Consider the following 15,733-nt stretch of genomic DNA (forward strand, 5'->3'; position numbering starts at 1 on the left):
TGTTTCCGTAAAATGTTAACCATTGAATTTACTGTATTGTTATATAGAATTAATCAGTATTTATTTATTAACCTAAAGTAATTAGACAACAGCATTTATTTAAATACAAATAAAATATATTCGGTCCCTTTTAGACGAACCCGAATGCTTTTACCAACTAGTGACCGGCGCCGGTATTTACGTTTTGTTAAATAAACTAATTTGCTTAGTTTTTTATGCAGAAACTTTATATTTGTTGTTTTGTTTTATGTTTTTAAGCTTTATGTATTAGCTACTTTATATTATTTATATTACAGGTTAATTTTTAATAACGAAATGTGTTCTTTAGCCTTTGGGAGAACATCGAGAATCAAAGCATGTAAGTCATAAAGTTAATATTGTTGTTATCATTTATAAATATATGTACACTGCAATTTAAAAACTTTAATTCTTAAATATAATTGTGGATGACTGGTTATTTACAGTGGCAAAATATAAATAATATTTAATTGTATCAGAATTTGGATTGTTTATTTTAAAACGTCTAATTTTTAGCTGGTGTAATGGTTAATTTAATGTGGTGTAGAACTGGTATTATTGGCAATATATTGTAGTGAAAGCTTTTACCTAAGGGGTTCTAATTTCTGTTGCTTAAATCTTTAGGCATTTAAAGTAAGTCACTCTAAACTGCCCTTATCTCTACAGACTGACAGAGCTAAAAACAGAAAAACAAATCGCCAAATTAATTTTGACATATTTGTGTTTTAGTTGACCATGTATGCACAGTTGGAACAAGAACAACGCAGATTGTGGTTTTAAAACCACAACAACGACATTTTCATGATTCATACATGCCATCGGGCAGAGGTGGCAGGTCATCATTTAGTGGCGTTGCGTCAACAGTTTTTGGATCGACAGGATGTGTTGGTCGATCAGTTACTAATCATTTAGGTGTGAAAGTTAATACTTTATTGGGTTGTTCTTTTTTGTATAGGCCTATATTAAAAACAACAATTTTTATTTAAGAAATAAAAAGATATGAAATCTTTGCTACTTTATAATTTTCCAGTAATAAATAAATCAATTTTTTTTTTAGTATTTGTAGTTGCATTGCTATTTATTTTTTTATCCTCATTATTATTGGTGTATATAATTGTTATATCATGTTACAGGTGCAATGGGGTCTAGTATTATGGTGCCATTTAGAGGAACTTTGGACCGAATAAGACCTTTCAAAGTAATGGGAGATTTAGGACAAATTATGTTCAGGGTGAGAACATTTTTTTATAGTTGATTAAAATATTGTTTTTAACACTTTTTTATAAGAAAAATAAGTATTGGTATTACTTGTGGTAAATATCACTTTCTTAAATTGTTATTTTATTTATTATTTATTTTTAGGAAAATTTTTCAATTAAAAAAAGTGATGAAGAAATTCGAGAGTTAATCCAGTATTCCAACGTTGTTATAAACGCTATTGGAACATTTAAACCTTACAAGTGAGTGAGTTATTAACTTTTAGGTATTAACCAAAATATTTTTTTTTGTTTCTTTAAAAAAACTGATATAAAACTACTATCAAAAAACTTAAAAGTAATTCCATTTGTTTAAATTTTTTTCTGTAACTGCATTGTTGTTTTAAATAATATATTGGCTTTTAAATGTATTATATTGCTTAAAAAAAATTACTTCAAACATTTACTAGCAATGTTTTGTTTTCAATGTTAATTTTTTCCTGAGTAAAAAAATAGTAAATAAATATTTCACCTTAGTTTTTACACAATGGAAGAAGTAAATGTGGAATGGCCTAAGCGGTTAGCTCAAATGGTCGCTGATAAGAACGATGGTACTCGACTGATCCACGTGACACACTTAAGATGCAACTCACAGGAGGGAAGAAATGTATCAAATATTTTAAGACAAGAAGTAAGCTCATGTTTAAGTTTGGTTTACTGTTGTTCCTTGTTTCTAAAAAAGGCTGACTCCACAGCCAGAATATATAAAAACATTGTTATCCTGTTCTTTTTAATACACTTTACTGCCAGTAGTTAAAATAGTCTGGCAAGTGTATAAAGCTAATAATGCGTTTTATTTTTTAATTAAATAAAAGTAAATGTAATGAACACTTTGTATATATATATATATACACACTGCAGTTGCCAGTGTGAATCAATAAAAAATTCTGTTTTACAATAATTTTTTGCAGCACGAAGCAGAAAATGCAATGCGTGAAATTTATCCGGGAACAACCATCGTTAGATCATCTGATATTCATGGAGTAAGAGACAAGTTCATGAACTTTTGGCTCCAAGACCGTAAGTTTAGGCTGTAAAAGTGTTCTTACTGAAAAAAGGGAAAATTAGATAACGAACAAATACATCAATGCTTTTAGTCGACTTCAATATATATAATTATGACCCCTTATATTCTTAAGCTTTATTTAACCTGTAAGTTTACTTACTGCTGTATTATTTGATGTCTTAAGGTTTCTATCACCTAGCTTTTCTGGGTTGCACACCCATAATGTATGACGGGGGAGCTTCAACAGTCGTTCAACCAGTGGGGATACCTGATGTGGGTGAGGCCATAGCGCGCATCGCTAAACATCCTGATTCCTTCGGACAAACTTTTGAGCTTGTCGGGTAAGAACAAAAATTACTCAACATTAAGTAAGAAAAACAGAAGTGTGTAAGAATAAAAAAATTTTAAATATACTTTTTTTGTGTAGCAAATGTTAACTCCATCACTTATATTTGGTTTGTTTTTTTGTCTTTAATTTTTTTGCAATTTCTTTTAAGGCCTGATCGTTTTTACTTGAAAGATGTGGTGGAGTATATGTATTTTCTTGAAAGAAAAGATTGCCATCTTACCAACAGTTTGGGACCTTTGGATAGAAGCAAGGCTACACCCCTTCAAAAAGTAAGTGTGCAATTTTAAATTATTTAGTTTAAGGGTGTGTAGACATCCTTAAAAATAATATTAAAAACTGCAAAGGGCTACTTGAGACTAGACCAGTGGGGCAAATATTACTCCAGGGTGAGTATTGACTTTTTCACGTCAAGGAAACATAATTACAAAAAAATTATGTTATTTTTTTGTAATTATAAAAAAAAGGGACTTACTTAGATCATGACAGTTTAAAGATTTATTTTGAAAAATCTTTTTTTTTAGCTTGTACACAAGCTTCTCGATCTTTACTTCTACAAAATGGATTTTCCAAGATTTTGGAATTTATTTCGTGTTCTCGACCTTTTAGGAAGAGACGGATCGTATTCAGCGATGTGGATGACTCCAGACTTTTTCAGACAGGTAACTTCGAGAGACAATTAACATTTCGACTTTTAAATGTTTTAGTTTAACTTTATTTTAACTTTGTTAATAAGTATCAAGAGTAAATTTCATAGGCTGGGGGTCAGCTTTCATTGCTAAGTTGGTTAATTCCTTACCCTGGTGAATTTGGGGGCTGTAACAAAAGTTTCTTATGTTAAGACTGTCAAACCCTAAATCGTTAGAAAAAAAGCTTAATCTTTGCATTTACAAACTGTTTATTTTTTATCTTTAAAGATGCATATAACCGAAAGAACCACGAATTGTCCAGGATTTGCTGAGTTAGGGATCACACCGACAGATTTCGAACATGGCATTTTTGCCAATATTGCTTTTAAGCATGATATGCATGATTTCCAGCATCGAGAGAATCATGCAATTCCCAAAGTAAGATCCATTTTTATTTAAGATTATTAAGTATTCTTCTCAAAAAAAATGTTATCGATCATGTTGCATGATATTGAAATGCCGATAGTTTTTTTTTGTTAGCAGAATTTAATATGGTTTACAGTTTTATACTAAATTTAACATTAAAGCTATGGGTATCAAACGCTTAAACTAATGTAGTAAAGCTTGTGTTGGAACCTTTATACAACTTGATTAAAGACATTGAGTGTTTCAAAGTTTAGTATATTTTTAAAAATATGTATTTATAGGTTCCTAAAGATGAAGTTGTGCAAGAGAAAAACGTGCAACTGTTGGTCTCTGCGTAATGAATCTTTAAATTTGTCTTTTTTCCTTAAATTAAAGTTCTCAAAATAAATTATACTTTCAAAATTGTTTGTTTTCTGGACAGAGTGTTAAAATAGTATTTAGCAAGATTGTGAAGTCTGAGTAAAGAACTATGGTAATACGAACAAAAAACGTACATAATAATAATTTAGTTTATCGGTATGGTCTAGCTCTTATTAGTTACTTACCTCTGCAAATGAGTTTAACAGCAAATCGGTTTTTACACCGATGATGATTAAATATAATTCAAAAAATATTTATTATTGTTATTTGTCACGTGGTTAAACGCGCGCTTTTAAACTACTTGCCCAAAAAACGCTTGGAAGGCTGGTTAGAGTAAAATTGAAACCGATAGTACATCCAACTGTTAAAATGAATTCATGTGATCACCATGCTTGCTGGAGTGTTGTAGTTGCAAATTACAACAACTGCATTCCGTGTGTGATCTCGTATCTGGAAAGTAAACGTAAGTCATTGACACAAATATAGCCTTTTTATAAAGTCATTAGTCATTTAAAACAATCAATTTTTGTCGTTGCTAGTTATTACTTTTGCACAATTTGTTATTTTTATATTTGCTTACTTTTACTGCCATTGTCAGGCTATTTTAAAATGTTGCTTTATTCTAAATTTTCTGATATCAAACATAGGTGAGCCATTATGTAGCCGCCGACATTCATTGTTACAACTTCTAGAGAGTATAAAATTTAATCCAGTTGAACACATGCACATTTTTGATGTTACACTGGCCAGACATTCCATTTCTGTGTTTCTGCACCTGTACAGTGATCTTAACGATATCACATTGCAGTTGATTTTAAAAGATGGTATTTTAACTGTTTAAATTAATTAAATATTTCACACATAAGTAACTAATATCCAGAACTGTTGCTGTAGTAAGACAGTAACACTTAAATTTATTCATAAAGTTGGCCTTTCTCGCATTGAGGTTTAATAAATATTAAAATTTTTATGTGGTTAACTTGAATACCTTTTTCCTTAGTTTCAATTTTGATGAATTATCTTATTTTAACTGTTTCAAATTTGTTAGCAATTAAAATATTCCACAATGAATTTGGAAGCGAAATTGTCGAAATTATATCATCAACTTTGATTCAAACAATTACCTCGAACTGTAAAGGGTCTCTTCTTACTCTTATGCTTGAAGTATTGAATGATATTCCTGAAATTATTTCAGAATTTTTTAGAATAGGTAAGTATAAATAGCATTTTTTGTGCACATTTTTAGTAATGTAAATTTTTATGCTCAGTTTGCAGTGTAGTGTTACTCGGTAATGTTATATTCATATTGTTTTAGATCAGTTTGTTGATTTTCTTATTCAACAGCTTGGCTATCATAAAAATAATGAAATATTGCTTAAGATTTTTATCGTGTTGTTATCAACTGTAGAAGTCTGCGAAAATTTAATTCTATTTGCTGGGCTTTCAGGCAAAATTGTTGGTTTTGTTTTAAACTCTGATTCTAACCAGGTAAAATAAACTATTTTTGTATATATATAAGTGCATTTGTGTGACAGTGTGGGCTATTATTGCTTATAATTGCTGGATAATTTCTGCCAATTTTTTTTTGTTGCTTAGCGGAAAAACAAGCAGTTTACACTGACATACTCAAGGCCACTGCATGGAAGTAGTGGGAAACGAACCCAGGACCTTATGTGTTTAAGCTAAGTGCTCTATTTATAATAAATAAAATCAGTCTATTTTAGATAATAGCAAGTAGTCTAGAGTTACTATGCCATGCCTCAAATTATGATGATTTTTTACAATGGCTAACTTTTGAAAAAACAGGCAAGTTTCTTTAGTTTTTATTTCCATTTTTGTGCATAGTTGTATGTATTTTATTTGTCTAGATTTTGTTTTATATTGTTTATTTCTTAGGTCCTTTATTTGCTGGCATCAAAAGGATATTTTTATATCGTTGTGATGATTTTACTCAATTGTGTGTAAAGTGTTTAGCCAACATAATAAATTTCCATTGTGACATCATAGAGGAATTTCTGAATGCTGACACTCTCGAATTTGTGTTCGATGCATTAACTACGGCGGCTAACGAAAGTTTCATATCGTAAGTTTATGCTGCAGAAAGTTTTGTTTATCTATATTTATGGATTTAACATTTTTACTAACTTAGTTATACCTACAATTTTTTGTTACTGTTATTAGTCAGATGATTTTAGGATATTTTCAGTAAGTGCCAAAAATGGTACTGCAGCTGTAATCAAACCCAAACATACCTTATCATTTTTGATTAACTTGTGAGCTATCTGTTTTTCTATTCATTGTTTGGTTTAATAAAACGTATTTTTATCTTTAGATCTGCATATGACTTAATTCTTGTTTTATCACAAAATCAAACGTTTTTTACTTCTTGTCATGTCATTCACTGTGAGTAAATTTAAATCAACATTAAATAATATCTACTTAATTTAATATAAAATCTTGTTTTTTTAAGGTTTTGATCCCATTGCCAAAAGTTTAAATCTTTGTATTTCTAGTGAATCTGCTATTCTACCTGCTAAGGGGTAAGAAATCACTTAAATATAAATGTGTTATTTTTGTTTTATGTTACACTAATAAATGCCCTTGGATTTACTACATGAAGTCCAAGGTTTAAACCCCATTTTATTCTTTTGGATCAGATGTAAATTTTCTTAACAGCTTAATTGTTATTTAATTTTAGTTTTCATCTTTTAAAGGTCCTACTGTTAAGGTAAGCTTGTTGTTTAAAATATATTTAAAAAAAAATTATTTGTCTATAGTTATGAGTTTAAATGTTTTTATTTTTGTAACGATTTTTTTAGTAACTTGACAAACGTTTCAAATCTTCAAACATTAAACGAATTTGATCAAGTGTTGCAAGTATTAACTGATGGCTTATCAAGCAAACACATTCATTTGCTCAACAATGTTGTTGGTGCTGCTTATGGCCTCATAAAGTAAGATTTGGCCTTTTTTATACTTATATTTTATTCTAAGGCATATTAATGTTCAATTGTATTAAAAAGGCCTTTCACCCTGTTTAAGTAATTTTATACATCAAAGCATTTTAGCAATTTACTTGTTTATGGCATTTTTTAAAATTAAAGAAATAACATATATTTTATTTTTTCAATAGCTATTTATATTAAACATTTTTAAAACTCTGCAAAAGTATTAATAAATTATTTAAATGTCTGTCACCTGTTTTTTTTGTGTGTTTTTGTATTCAATTTCAATTGTTAGTTGTTTTAATACGTTTAGAAATTTGCCACAGCCAATACCAGATAAAGATGTGTTGCAGTTAGTCAAAACATTTCATGATAATCCATTTAATGTTATATCTGGGATGGTAAGCTATTCTAATCTGCATTTCAGTCATCATTTGTGTAGCATTTGGCTTTGTTTAATTTATTGTTTTTCGTAGTTGAACACTCAGTTATCGAATGCAGACAAGCAAGAAGTTATAGATTGTCTTTATCAAGTTTTTCAATGTCTTGAAGAAGTTTCAAGGTTGGCTTAATTAAACTCTTTACAATTTAAAAAAAATTGTCAAAGTCAGATTAAGACTTGTCATTGTCATAGATACTAAATGTAACTTGATTATGTTTAGGCTGTTATCTTGGTATTTGTACAATAGAAATATATAAATATATAACCAATAGGTTGAACTTCATGTATGAGCACACTTCAATTGAAAATGAATTACATACAGGGGCTATAAACAAGTGGATACCTTTAGTGCAGGTGCGTAGTTATTTGAAAGTAATGTTTAAGACATTGCATGTATCTGAATAAAAATTATAGTCGAAAAAAAAGTAGCTTTAAGCAAATAATTTAATAGTAATACCTTTTAGTATACGTGTGTTACTTTTAGATCTATTTTGATTATGTGACATCATCCGATATTTTTGAAATCTTTCTTTCGTACATGACGGGTCTTTTACGCATGAGGAAACAAGGAAACAGCAGCGACCTCTCAAGACAGTTGGGTAAAAATATTTAATTTATAAAAACCTAAACAAAATTTAAATTCTAAAGATATGCTTTATACTAGTAGCCTATATAACATTAAAATTAAATTAAAAATCTTTAAGAATTTTCAAAAATAATTTTTATTAAATTTGTCTTAAAGTTTTTTTCTAAACTTTTTTTTTAATATTTAAGTGACCTACTTTTTAATTATTACGATGCAAAAGAAAACTGGGGATAGTGTCAGGTAACTGTTTGTAATTTTTATTTTAAGCTCAACTTAACAATACTCATAGTTTCCTCCTGATAGACTAAATGAATAGTAGTGTACTGTAGTAAATAAGTTTGCGACGTTTATTGCAGAATAAATGAAGTTATAGTGGAATTTTGGATGATTATATCAATGATTTTTTTCAGTGAAATTGAAGTCGAAATTGATGAAAACTTTTTGTTTTTGGGTTTTCAAAAATTCACAGGTAAAGCATTTCTAAAAATAACCTAAAAAATATTAAATATTGTTTTAACGATTTTATTTATTTTTGATGTGAGTAAGTTGGTAGCACAGTCTTAACTTAAGCTAACTTTATAAATTTGTAGTACCAATTATAGCTTACTTATAAATTTAGATTTTCTATTAGCTCAAAATAAATTTTTTTAAATTTTGTGCAGACAAATATACACAAGTACCTTTTTCAATAATAGACGACAGGGAAGAGTTGTCAGCTTTTATTGTATTGTTAGCATTACTAACATGGCATAATATGTGGTAGGCCAATATTAGTTTTATGCAGAAAGGCAAATTAGTTTTTATATTTTTAAATAAAGATTTTATAGAAAAAAAAGCCAAAATCAGTTAAAATTTAAATAGTTAAAAAGAAATATGTGTAGAAAATTTCTTTTTAAATTTAAGAAAAACTTGTGTTTTATTAAGTATACCTAAAAAAGGATGCTATTACGAGCAGTGAGATCGAACCCAGCATCTTTTTTACTAAAGTTGTTGTTGTTATTTATTTTAAGTTATCTATCACCTGATGAAATTTTGCTTGTAAGTGAAAATTCTCTTCTCGAAGAAATACCAATATTCGCTCTTAGAATGGGATTTCTACTCATATCGGTAGCAAATTAGTTTAAATAAATTATTGAAGATTTGATTTTTGGGCTTTTATGTTAATTTACTAAACGCAATTAAAACTACTTTTAAATTGATTAAAATTTGCAGGAGAGTCAAAAAGAACTTCTAACTCCAGGCAAGTATTTTACTCTGAATGCTAAGTAATTAAGACTGATGTGATGTAATGGGTTGGTTGGTAATTTAATTTATAATTTTTTTTCTCATTAGTTATTCCCAACATTATGATATTGAGACTAACTAATGAGGACAAGTTATATTTTGAGCATAGCTCGGTTGTTTCAATGATTCTACAAAACCAAAATATAACAAGTCCACACAAAACAGCTACAGTTAGTAATGTTACTAAAAAATGTAATTTTTTTTTTTAAAGTTTACTTTAGCGTTAGGTACTTTAACTTACAGCAGTAATTTTATAATAAAAATAGTTTTAAAAAAATTTTTAACAGCTTCTACAATGGATATCAAAGGCTGAAATAGATTCAAGCGATCATTACTTAAAACATATAATGGGTCTTATATTACTGAATAATGATCTCGTTTCTGTTGTTATGGTATGTATTTTTACTTAAGCTCCTTTTTTATGCCTCGATGTGGGAAAGTCGAATGCGCAACTTAAACATAGAGTAACATCAGTTACTCCAACCCAGTCTCAAGTTGGCTGTGGCAGTTTGGGATATTATAGATTATAATTGCCCGATAATTATACTGCTCATTAAGTGCTGGCTCAGCAGGAGTTCATACAGTTTATAGCGCCTTACTCGAGGGCGCTACAGCATGAGATCAGTAGGGATTGAACCCATACCTCATGTGTGGTGGAGCAAGTGTTTTTACCACAACACCATGCTGCCGGTTATTGAGATTAATTACTTATTTACATCGTTTAAATGTTAAGTAAAACAAGTTTTTTGAAACTGCTTTTAGGATTCTTTTGTACTGTGCAAAGACTATTCTCAAACCTCGAAACTAGTTCTTATATTTGCTGAGGCATTCGATTACTCAGTAGATTCTTCTGAAGGTAGTCAGGACAGTGAATTCCTGGAATCCATTCAAACAATTTTGCCAGACTTAGCCAAAAAACATTTAAACTGGGACATTGTGAATGTCGGTTAGTAAAATCTTTCTTTTTTGTATAGAAGTCCAAACACTTTATATCAACTACTGTTAGCACCATATTCAAGTATGTTTTAACTGCAATGCACTGAGGCTCAAACCCAGGACCTTGTTAAGTTAAATCAAGTCTTTTACCTACTAGAACTCAGCGCCTGCAATTGTGTTAGCAACTTTTTTTAAGTTATTTTTTTTATAGTTCCCAGTTTTGTTACTACTTCTGTTCTCGAGCTTTTGCAAACAACACTTAATCTAACCAGCAATGTTTTATTCAGACATAGAATATTGCGTCAAGGTAGCAATTTAAACCTTTAAATAAAAATGAATTAAAGCAATAAAAAAAAATCTAAATTAATTTACAATCTTTAAATTTTTTTTAGTGCTGATACTTGTGGTTAATGTCTCAGAAAAAGAGAATTGTGACATCATATTGAATGATGATGTTATAATAAACAAGTCATTAGAGTTTATCAACCAAGTATTATTGAATAACAACTGTGCAACAGGTATAATATTTCTTCGGTGAAATTATTAAAGGCACTAATAAACTTGATTTCAACTGTTATTATGTCTTAGCGCAGTTTAAGTTCTGTAAGTATTTAAAAACCCTTAACCATGTTTAGACTTTTCTCTTGTTCTATTTCATGGAAATTTTCTGGTAACTCTGCAAAATTTGATTGATACAGAATTATCAGTTGAACTGATGTGTCTTATTTCCACACTTATTCAGCTGCAAGCCCAACATAATAATAAAGTAACATTGCACCAAGGCTTGTGAATATATAAATAATAAGTCTAACTCTGCCAATCTAAAATCAGCAGTTTAATAATCAGTCAATATCGATCTTATACTAATATCTAATAAAAACTTTATTTTTGTTTAGGTTGATGTAATTTTAGAACTGAATTCAAAAATTCTTTTAAAAAAAGTCACAGAACTCACCTTTAATGAAAAGCTACAATGTGATTATATTTATATTGTTTACTTATTTTTTTTCTGGTACATTAAGCACAACTTTAAAATAAACTTAATTTTAAAATATGCATTTCTATTATAGCAAGCTGTATATTGTTATGGTCTTCTTTATTTGAACAATCTCTTAATTCCTCGATTTGCAAATTTAAACCTCCATTTATTCAACTATCATTATTTAACCCTGATGACCTTACCATTGGTCCTTTAAACCGTAAAATGTTTCTTGAATTATGGTTACATGTTTTAAATGCAACAGCCAAGGTTACAACTTCTCATATTAGTATTATTATTTTTAGTCTATAAAACTTTAAAAATTACTATGAGAAGTTTAAATTTAGGGTTATCCTGGTATGCGAGAAAACGCTAATAAGTGTATACTTGCAATGTTGAAGCATACTCATGCAGTTAACAGTGATCTGTTCTCTTACTTTTCTTCTTCCCCGTGGCTTCAGTTTTCGTTTTTGCTCAACCGATGTGAAAATACTCAAACAGAAACCGAAGCAAAGATTATAGAATTTTTACTAAATAATAACTGAAGAAAAATGTTTTGAAAACAGAAATATATTAATCATCTTTTTTGTTCTTTTGGCAGTTTTGTTTTTCAGTAAACTTTTTAGCTGTCTTTTTGTATACATCAAGTTAGTTTGTACGCGCGATTTGCTTAATAAACCTCTCCGCTAAATAGCGTAAGCTAGCTGGACAAGATATTTTTGTGAAGACCTTATTTAAAATAGATATTTTAGAAGTAAAGTAGTTAAAGTTAAGTTTTTATATAAAAATTTAAGTTAAAAAAAAATGATTTAAACAATTTTTATAAATATTTCATTGTTGAATACTTTTCGTTATGACGTCACATTGACCGTTCAGGGGCAAAACTTAAGAAAAAAAAATTCGATTTTTTGGAACTAGCAAATTTTGTAGCTGCGTGAAACCTTGTGTTTTTTAGTGCAACAAATTTAAAAGTTACCTTTAAAGTTTATTATTTATTTAATATTCTTTGGCTATTATCAGAAAAAGATGACATCGTTCATTTCGAGGTAAGATATTGGCTTTATTTAAATAAAATACACAAGCAAAATTTTGCGCAATGCTAAAATATTTAATTTAAATTTTTTTTTGTAAATATATTGTAGTATAGTTACTGTACCGTATTTTGTTATATTTTTAGAGTCTTTAGAAAGCGATTTAGTTCAAAATATTGGCTTTGCTGTACCCGCAAATGCGTGGAGGTAATTTTTTATAAATATATTTCTTAAATTGTGAAAAGCAATGGCAAATACACGAAAAGGCATATTTTATGGAATTTTAACATTGTTTTTTTTGCTAATATTTGCAATAAATGTAACAATTGTCTGCCGTAGAGGACTGTTCGTGTTATTTATTATCTTTTATTTTGATTTTAGGTCGATAACTTTTCGTACTGTGTCCCACAAGTCGAAAAAAGAGATGCTTCGACGCAAACCGATATTTGTGGCATAAGGAAGAGAGAGGAGAATATAGTTAAGAGTGGAAATGCAAAAGTAGAGGTGCAGATTGATGTGGAGAGGTGGAGAGATCAGATTAATCAGAAGCAAGTTGACGAGAACGCGAAGAAGAGCATTGAGAATGCTTTGAAAGATAGCGTTAAGGCGATACCTGTAAAGGTAGAAGCTCGCAAAGTGGATTTAGTTGAGAAACGTAAAGAGGAGAAAGTTCTTAAAAACAAAGAGGGGAAATTTAAGAACTATATGGAGGAGAAGGTGAACAAAGATAAAAAAGGGACTATCAGTGATACTGAGGACGAAGAAGGCGTTCAGAAAATAGTCGTCAAAAAGGAGAAGGTTCACAAAGAGAACATGTTTGGGGAACATGATATGGAAAGAGCAAAAGAGGATAAACGTGAGGCTCTTAGTAGTGATAAAAAAGATGATGACGTAGAGAAAATAGATATGGAGGTAGAAAAAGTGAACGAGGGAAATAAAGTTCTGGTGATGAACAAAGAGGCTAGGGTTGTAGAAGGCGAAAAAGTAGATGCTGCAGTTGCAGATGCTAAAAAGGTAGAGGCTGCAGTTGTGAAGGGAGAAAAAGTAGAGGCTACAGTTGTAGAGAATAAAAAGGTAGAGGCTGCAGTTGTGGAGGGTAAAAAAGTAGATGCTGCAGATGTAGAGGTTAAAAAAGTAGAGACTGCAGTTGTGAAGGATAAAAAAGTAGAGGCTGCAGTTGTAGAGGATGAAAAAGTAGAGGCTGCAGTTGTAGAGAATAAAAAAGTAAAGGCTGCAGTTGTGAAGGATGAAAATGTAGATGCTGCGGCAGTGGAGGATAGTAAAATAATTGCTGCTATTGTAGAGGATCTAATAGCAAAGGCTGCAGTTGCAGAGGTTGAAAAAGTAAAAGCTGCAGTTGTAAAGGGAGAAAAAGTAAAGCTCGCAGTTCTAAAGAATAAAAAAGTAGAGGCTGCAGTTGTGGAGTTAGAAAGAGAAAACAAAGAGGAACTCCAAAAGTGTGAGGAGAATGAGGATCCCAATGATAAACCCAAAAAAGCGGGGATAATGGGAAAGATAGCAATGTGGGAGAACAGAGTTAGCGAGGAGAAAAAATTCAAAGAAAGTCAGATGAAGGGGGCTGTATATAATGAAAGCGACGACGAGTACTACGATGACGAAAGCGAGGAAGAGTACTACGATGACGAAAGCGAAGTAGAGTACTCTTACGATGAAAGCGAAGAGGAGTACTCCGACGATGAAAGCGAAGAGGAGTACTCCGATGACGAAAATGAAGAAGACGTCATTGATGAGAGCGAGGAAGAGAATCACCTCGATAATGAAGAGAGAAAGGAAGTTGTAAAAACCTTTAAAGAGTTGGAAGAGGAATACAAAGCCCAGTTATTAAGAGAAGAAGAAGAGAGAAAAAAAGCCCATGACAGAGAAGTGGAAATCTACAACGACATGATAAGAAATCATCAAATTGTTATAAATGAGCTGAAGGAAAAGCTAAAGGCTCGGGTTCTATAAAGACAGTGGGTGTGAGTAACACCAGGACAATTTTGCACTTCGTGAAACCAAATGTGTAAAATATTGACGTTACGTTTTTTTGTGATACTTAGATGTACTTTTCTTGCTATTTATTTGTCTGTACTTGCGGTTTTACCGCCATATATTTCGCCTATATATATATTTGTATTTTTTATTTGCTGTTTATATATTTTTTAGCAAATAAATTTAAAAAAAAAACTTATTTGTTGTACTTTTGTTATAAAATATTAAAGTAAGACAACGTCCAAAAAACAATTAAAGAGTATCTAAAAAGTAGAATAAACTAGAGGTAGTTACTAAACATTAAGACTGGGCAAAAAAAACAATAAAATCTTATGATATGCTTTAAAGTTGGCCCGTAGAAAAGATCTGAACATTACCCTACGTTTTAACTATTTCGTTTTCACCGTCACAAAATATTTTTACTACAAAGTTTTTAAGGTGCGTTTTCCTAGTAATTAATTTCAATTACTTTAGGCTATAAAATATGGGATCGGCAACAACGGTCCCCAGTAACTGGTATCTAGTGGTTGGCAGTGCCGCCTTTTATCAAGAACAGGTAAACAAACACTTTCGAGGTAAAATTGCGAGTTTTTCGTTTTTGTTAAATATAATTCAATCAATTTTAAAATTGCGACTTTAGACATGTTTTTTTTTTAATTGTAAAATTACTTTTTAATTGATTACATTTCTAAATTTATTTACTATACGTTATTTCTAAATTGATTATTAAAAAACATTTAGTGTTCATGTTTGGAAAACAATTTTAGTTTAACTGTTTTGTCTATGCGTCGCATGCCGATTTGCATTCAAGAATAGTTACCAGAATCAAATTTGCAAGCGATAAAACGTGTTTAATTTTAACAAGGTTTGCGAATACGTTTTTAATTACACAGATTTAACGCATCACGTTTTTTGCAAATTAAGTCCGAACATTTTTTGGGCGAAAAAGATTTAGTAGGGTCGCGTGCTTAGAAAAATGACGTCATAATCGGTATGCAAATCGGACAAACGCTGTCGTGCGACGACGACACTCTTATATTGCGTAATATCAAGATGGGCGCGGTTAAGACAACGCCTCTTTTTAAGTTTTGCAAAAACGTGCTATTATTTACCAGGACAAAAATAACACGAATTCCAAACAAAAAAAGAACGTTGTTGATATGTATAGCTTGACTTGCAACCTGGACTGGTCAGTAGTTAATTAAAATATTTTTGTTGGAAAATACAGAAGGAAATTTAAAAATATTGACTGGCACGATAGATCAAAAAAAAATGATTATCCAACTGAACAAAAAATAAATGTTTAAATAATTATAAAGTTAAAAACTAGTACTTATTTGAACTGCAAAATTAATTATTTATAAATGATGATTCCGGTTTACTTTTGAATATGTTTTTAATTTTTTTACCGAGTGATATCTAATCTATATCCACTAATGCGTTTCATAATGCCAGCATTTTTGTATATCTGCTTAGACATGTAGTTGATATTAAAAA

At 30.1% G+C, this 15,733-nt stretch overlaps 1 protein-coding gene across 1 annotated transcript; it reads left to right on the forward strand.

The window, feature by feature from the left end:
* The first annotated feature begins 226 nt into the window (after nt 1-226).
* Nucleotides 227-4,083, forward strand: LOC145755131 (NADH dehydrogenase [ubiquinone] 1 alpha subcomplex subunit 9, mitochondrial-like). Its single transcript, XM_082571343.1, has 11 exons — nt 227-358; nt 748-930; nt 1,152-1,249; nt 1,381-1,478; nt 1,752-1,905; nt 2,186-2,294; nt 2,465-2,621; nt 2,778-2,898; nt 3,151-3,288; nt 3,544-3,693; nt 3,963-4,083. The coding sequence occupies exons 1-11, from the start codon at nt 316-318 to the stop codon at nt 4,017-4,019; spliced, it is 1,308 nt and encodes a 435-aa protein (XP_082427469.1). The 5' UTR covers nt 227-315; the 3' UTR covers nt 4,020-4,083.
* The last annotated feature ends 11,650 nt before the right edge of the window (nt 4,084-15,733 follow it).

Source organism: Corella eumyota, chromosome 6 (genome assembly GCF_963082875.1).
Source record: "Corella eumyota chromosome 6, kaCorEumy4.1, whole genome shotgun sequence".
In the NCBI taxonomy this organism is placed as follows: domain Eukaryota; kingdom Metazoa; phylum Chordata; class Ascidiacea; order Phlebobranchia; family Corellidae; genus Corella; species Corella eumyota.

Coding starts and splice junctions, on each gene's coding strand:
- LOC145755131 (XM_082571343.1), top strand. CDS start 316: ATGTGTTCTTTAGCCTTTGGGAGAACATCGAGAATCAAAGCAT. Junction 1,906..2,185: donor CAAATATTTTAAGACAAGAA/GTAAGCTCATGT, acceptor AATTTTTTGCAG/CACGAAGCAGAAAATGCAAT. Junction 3,289..3,543: donor CTCCAGACTTTTTCAGACAG/GTAACTTCGAGA, acceptor TTATCTTTAAAG/ATGCATATAACCGAAAGAAC.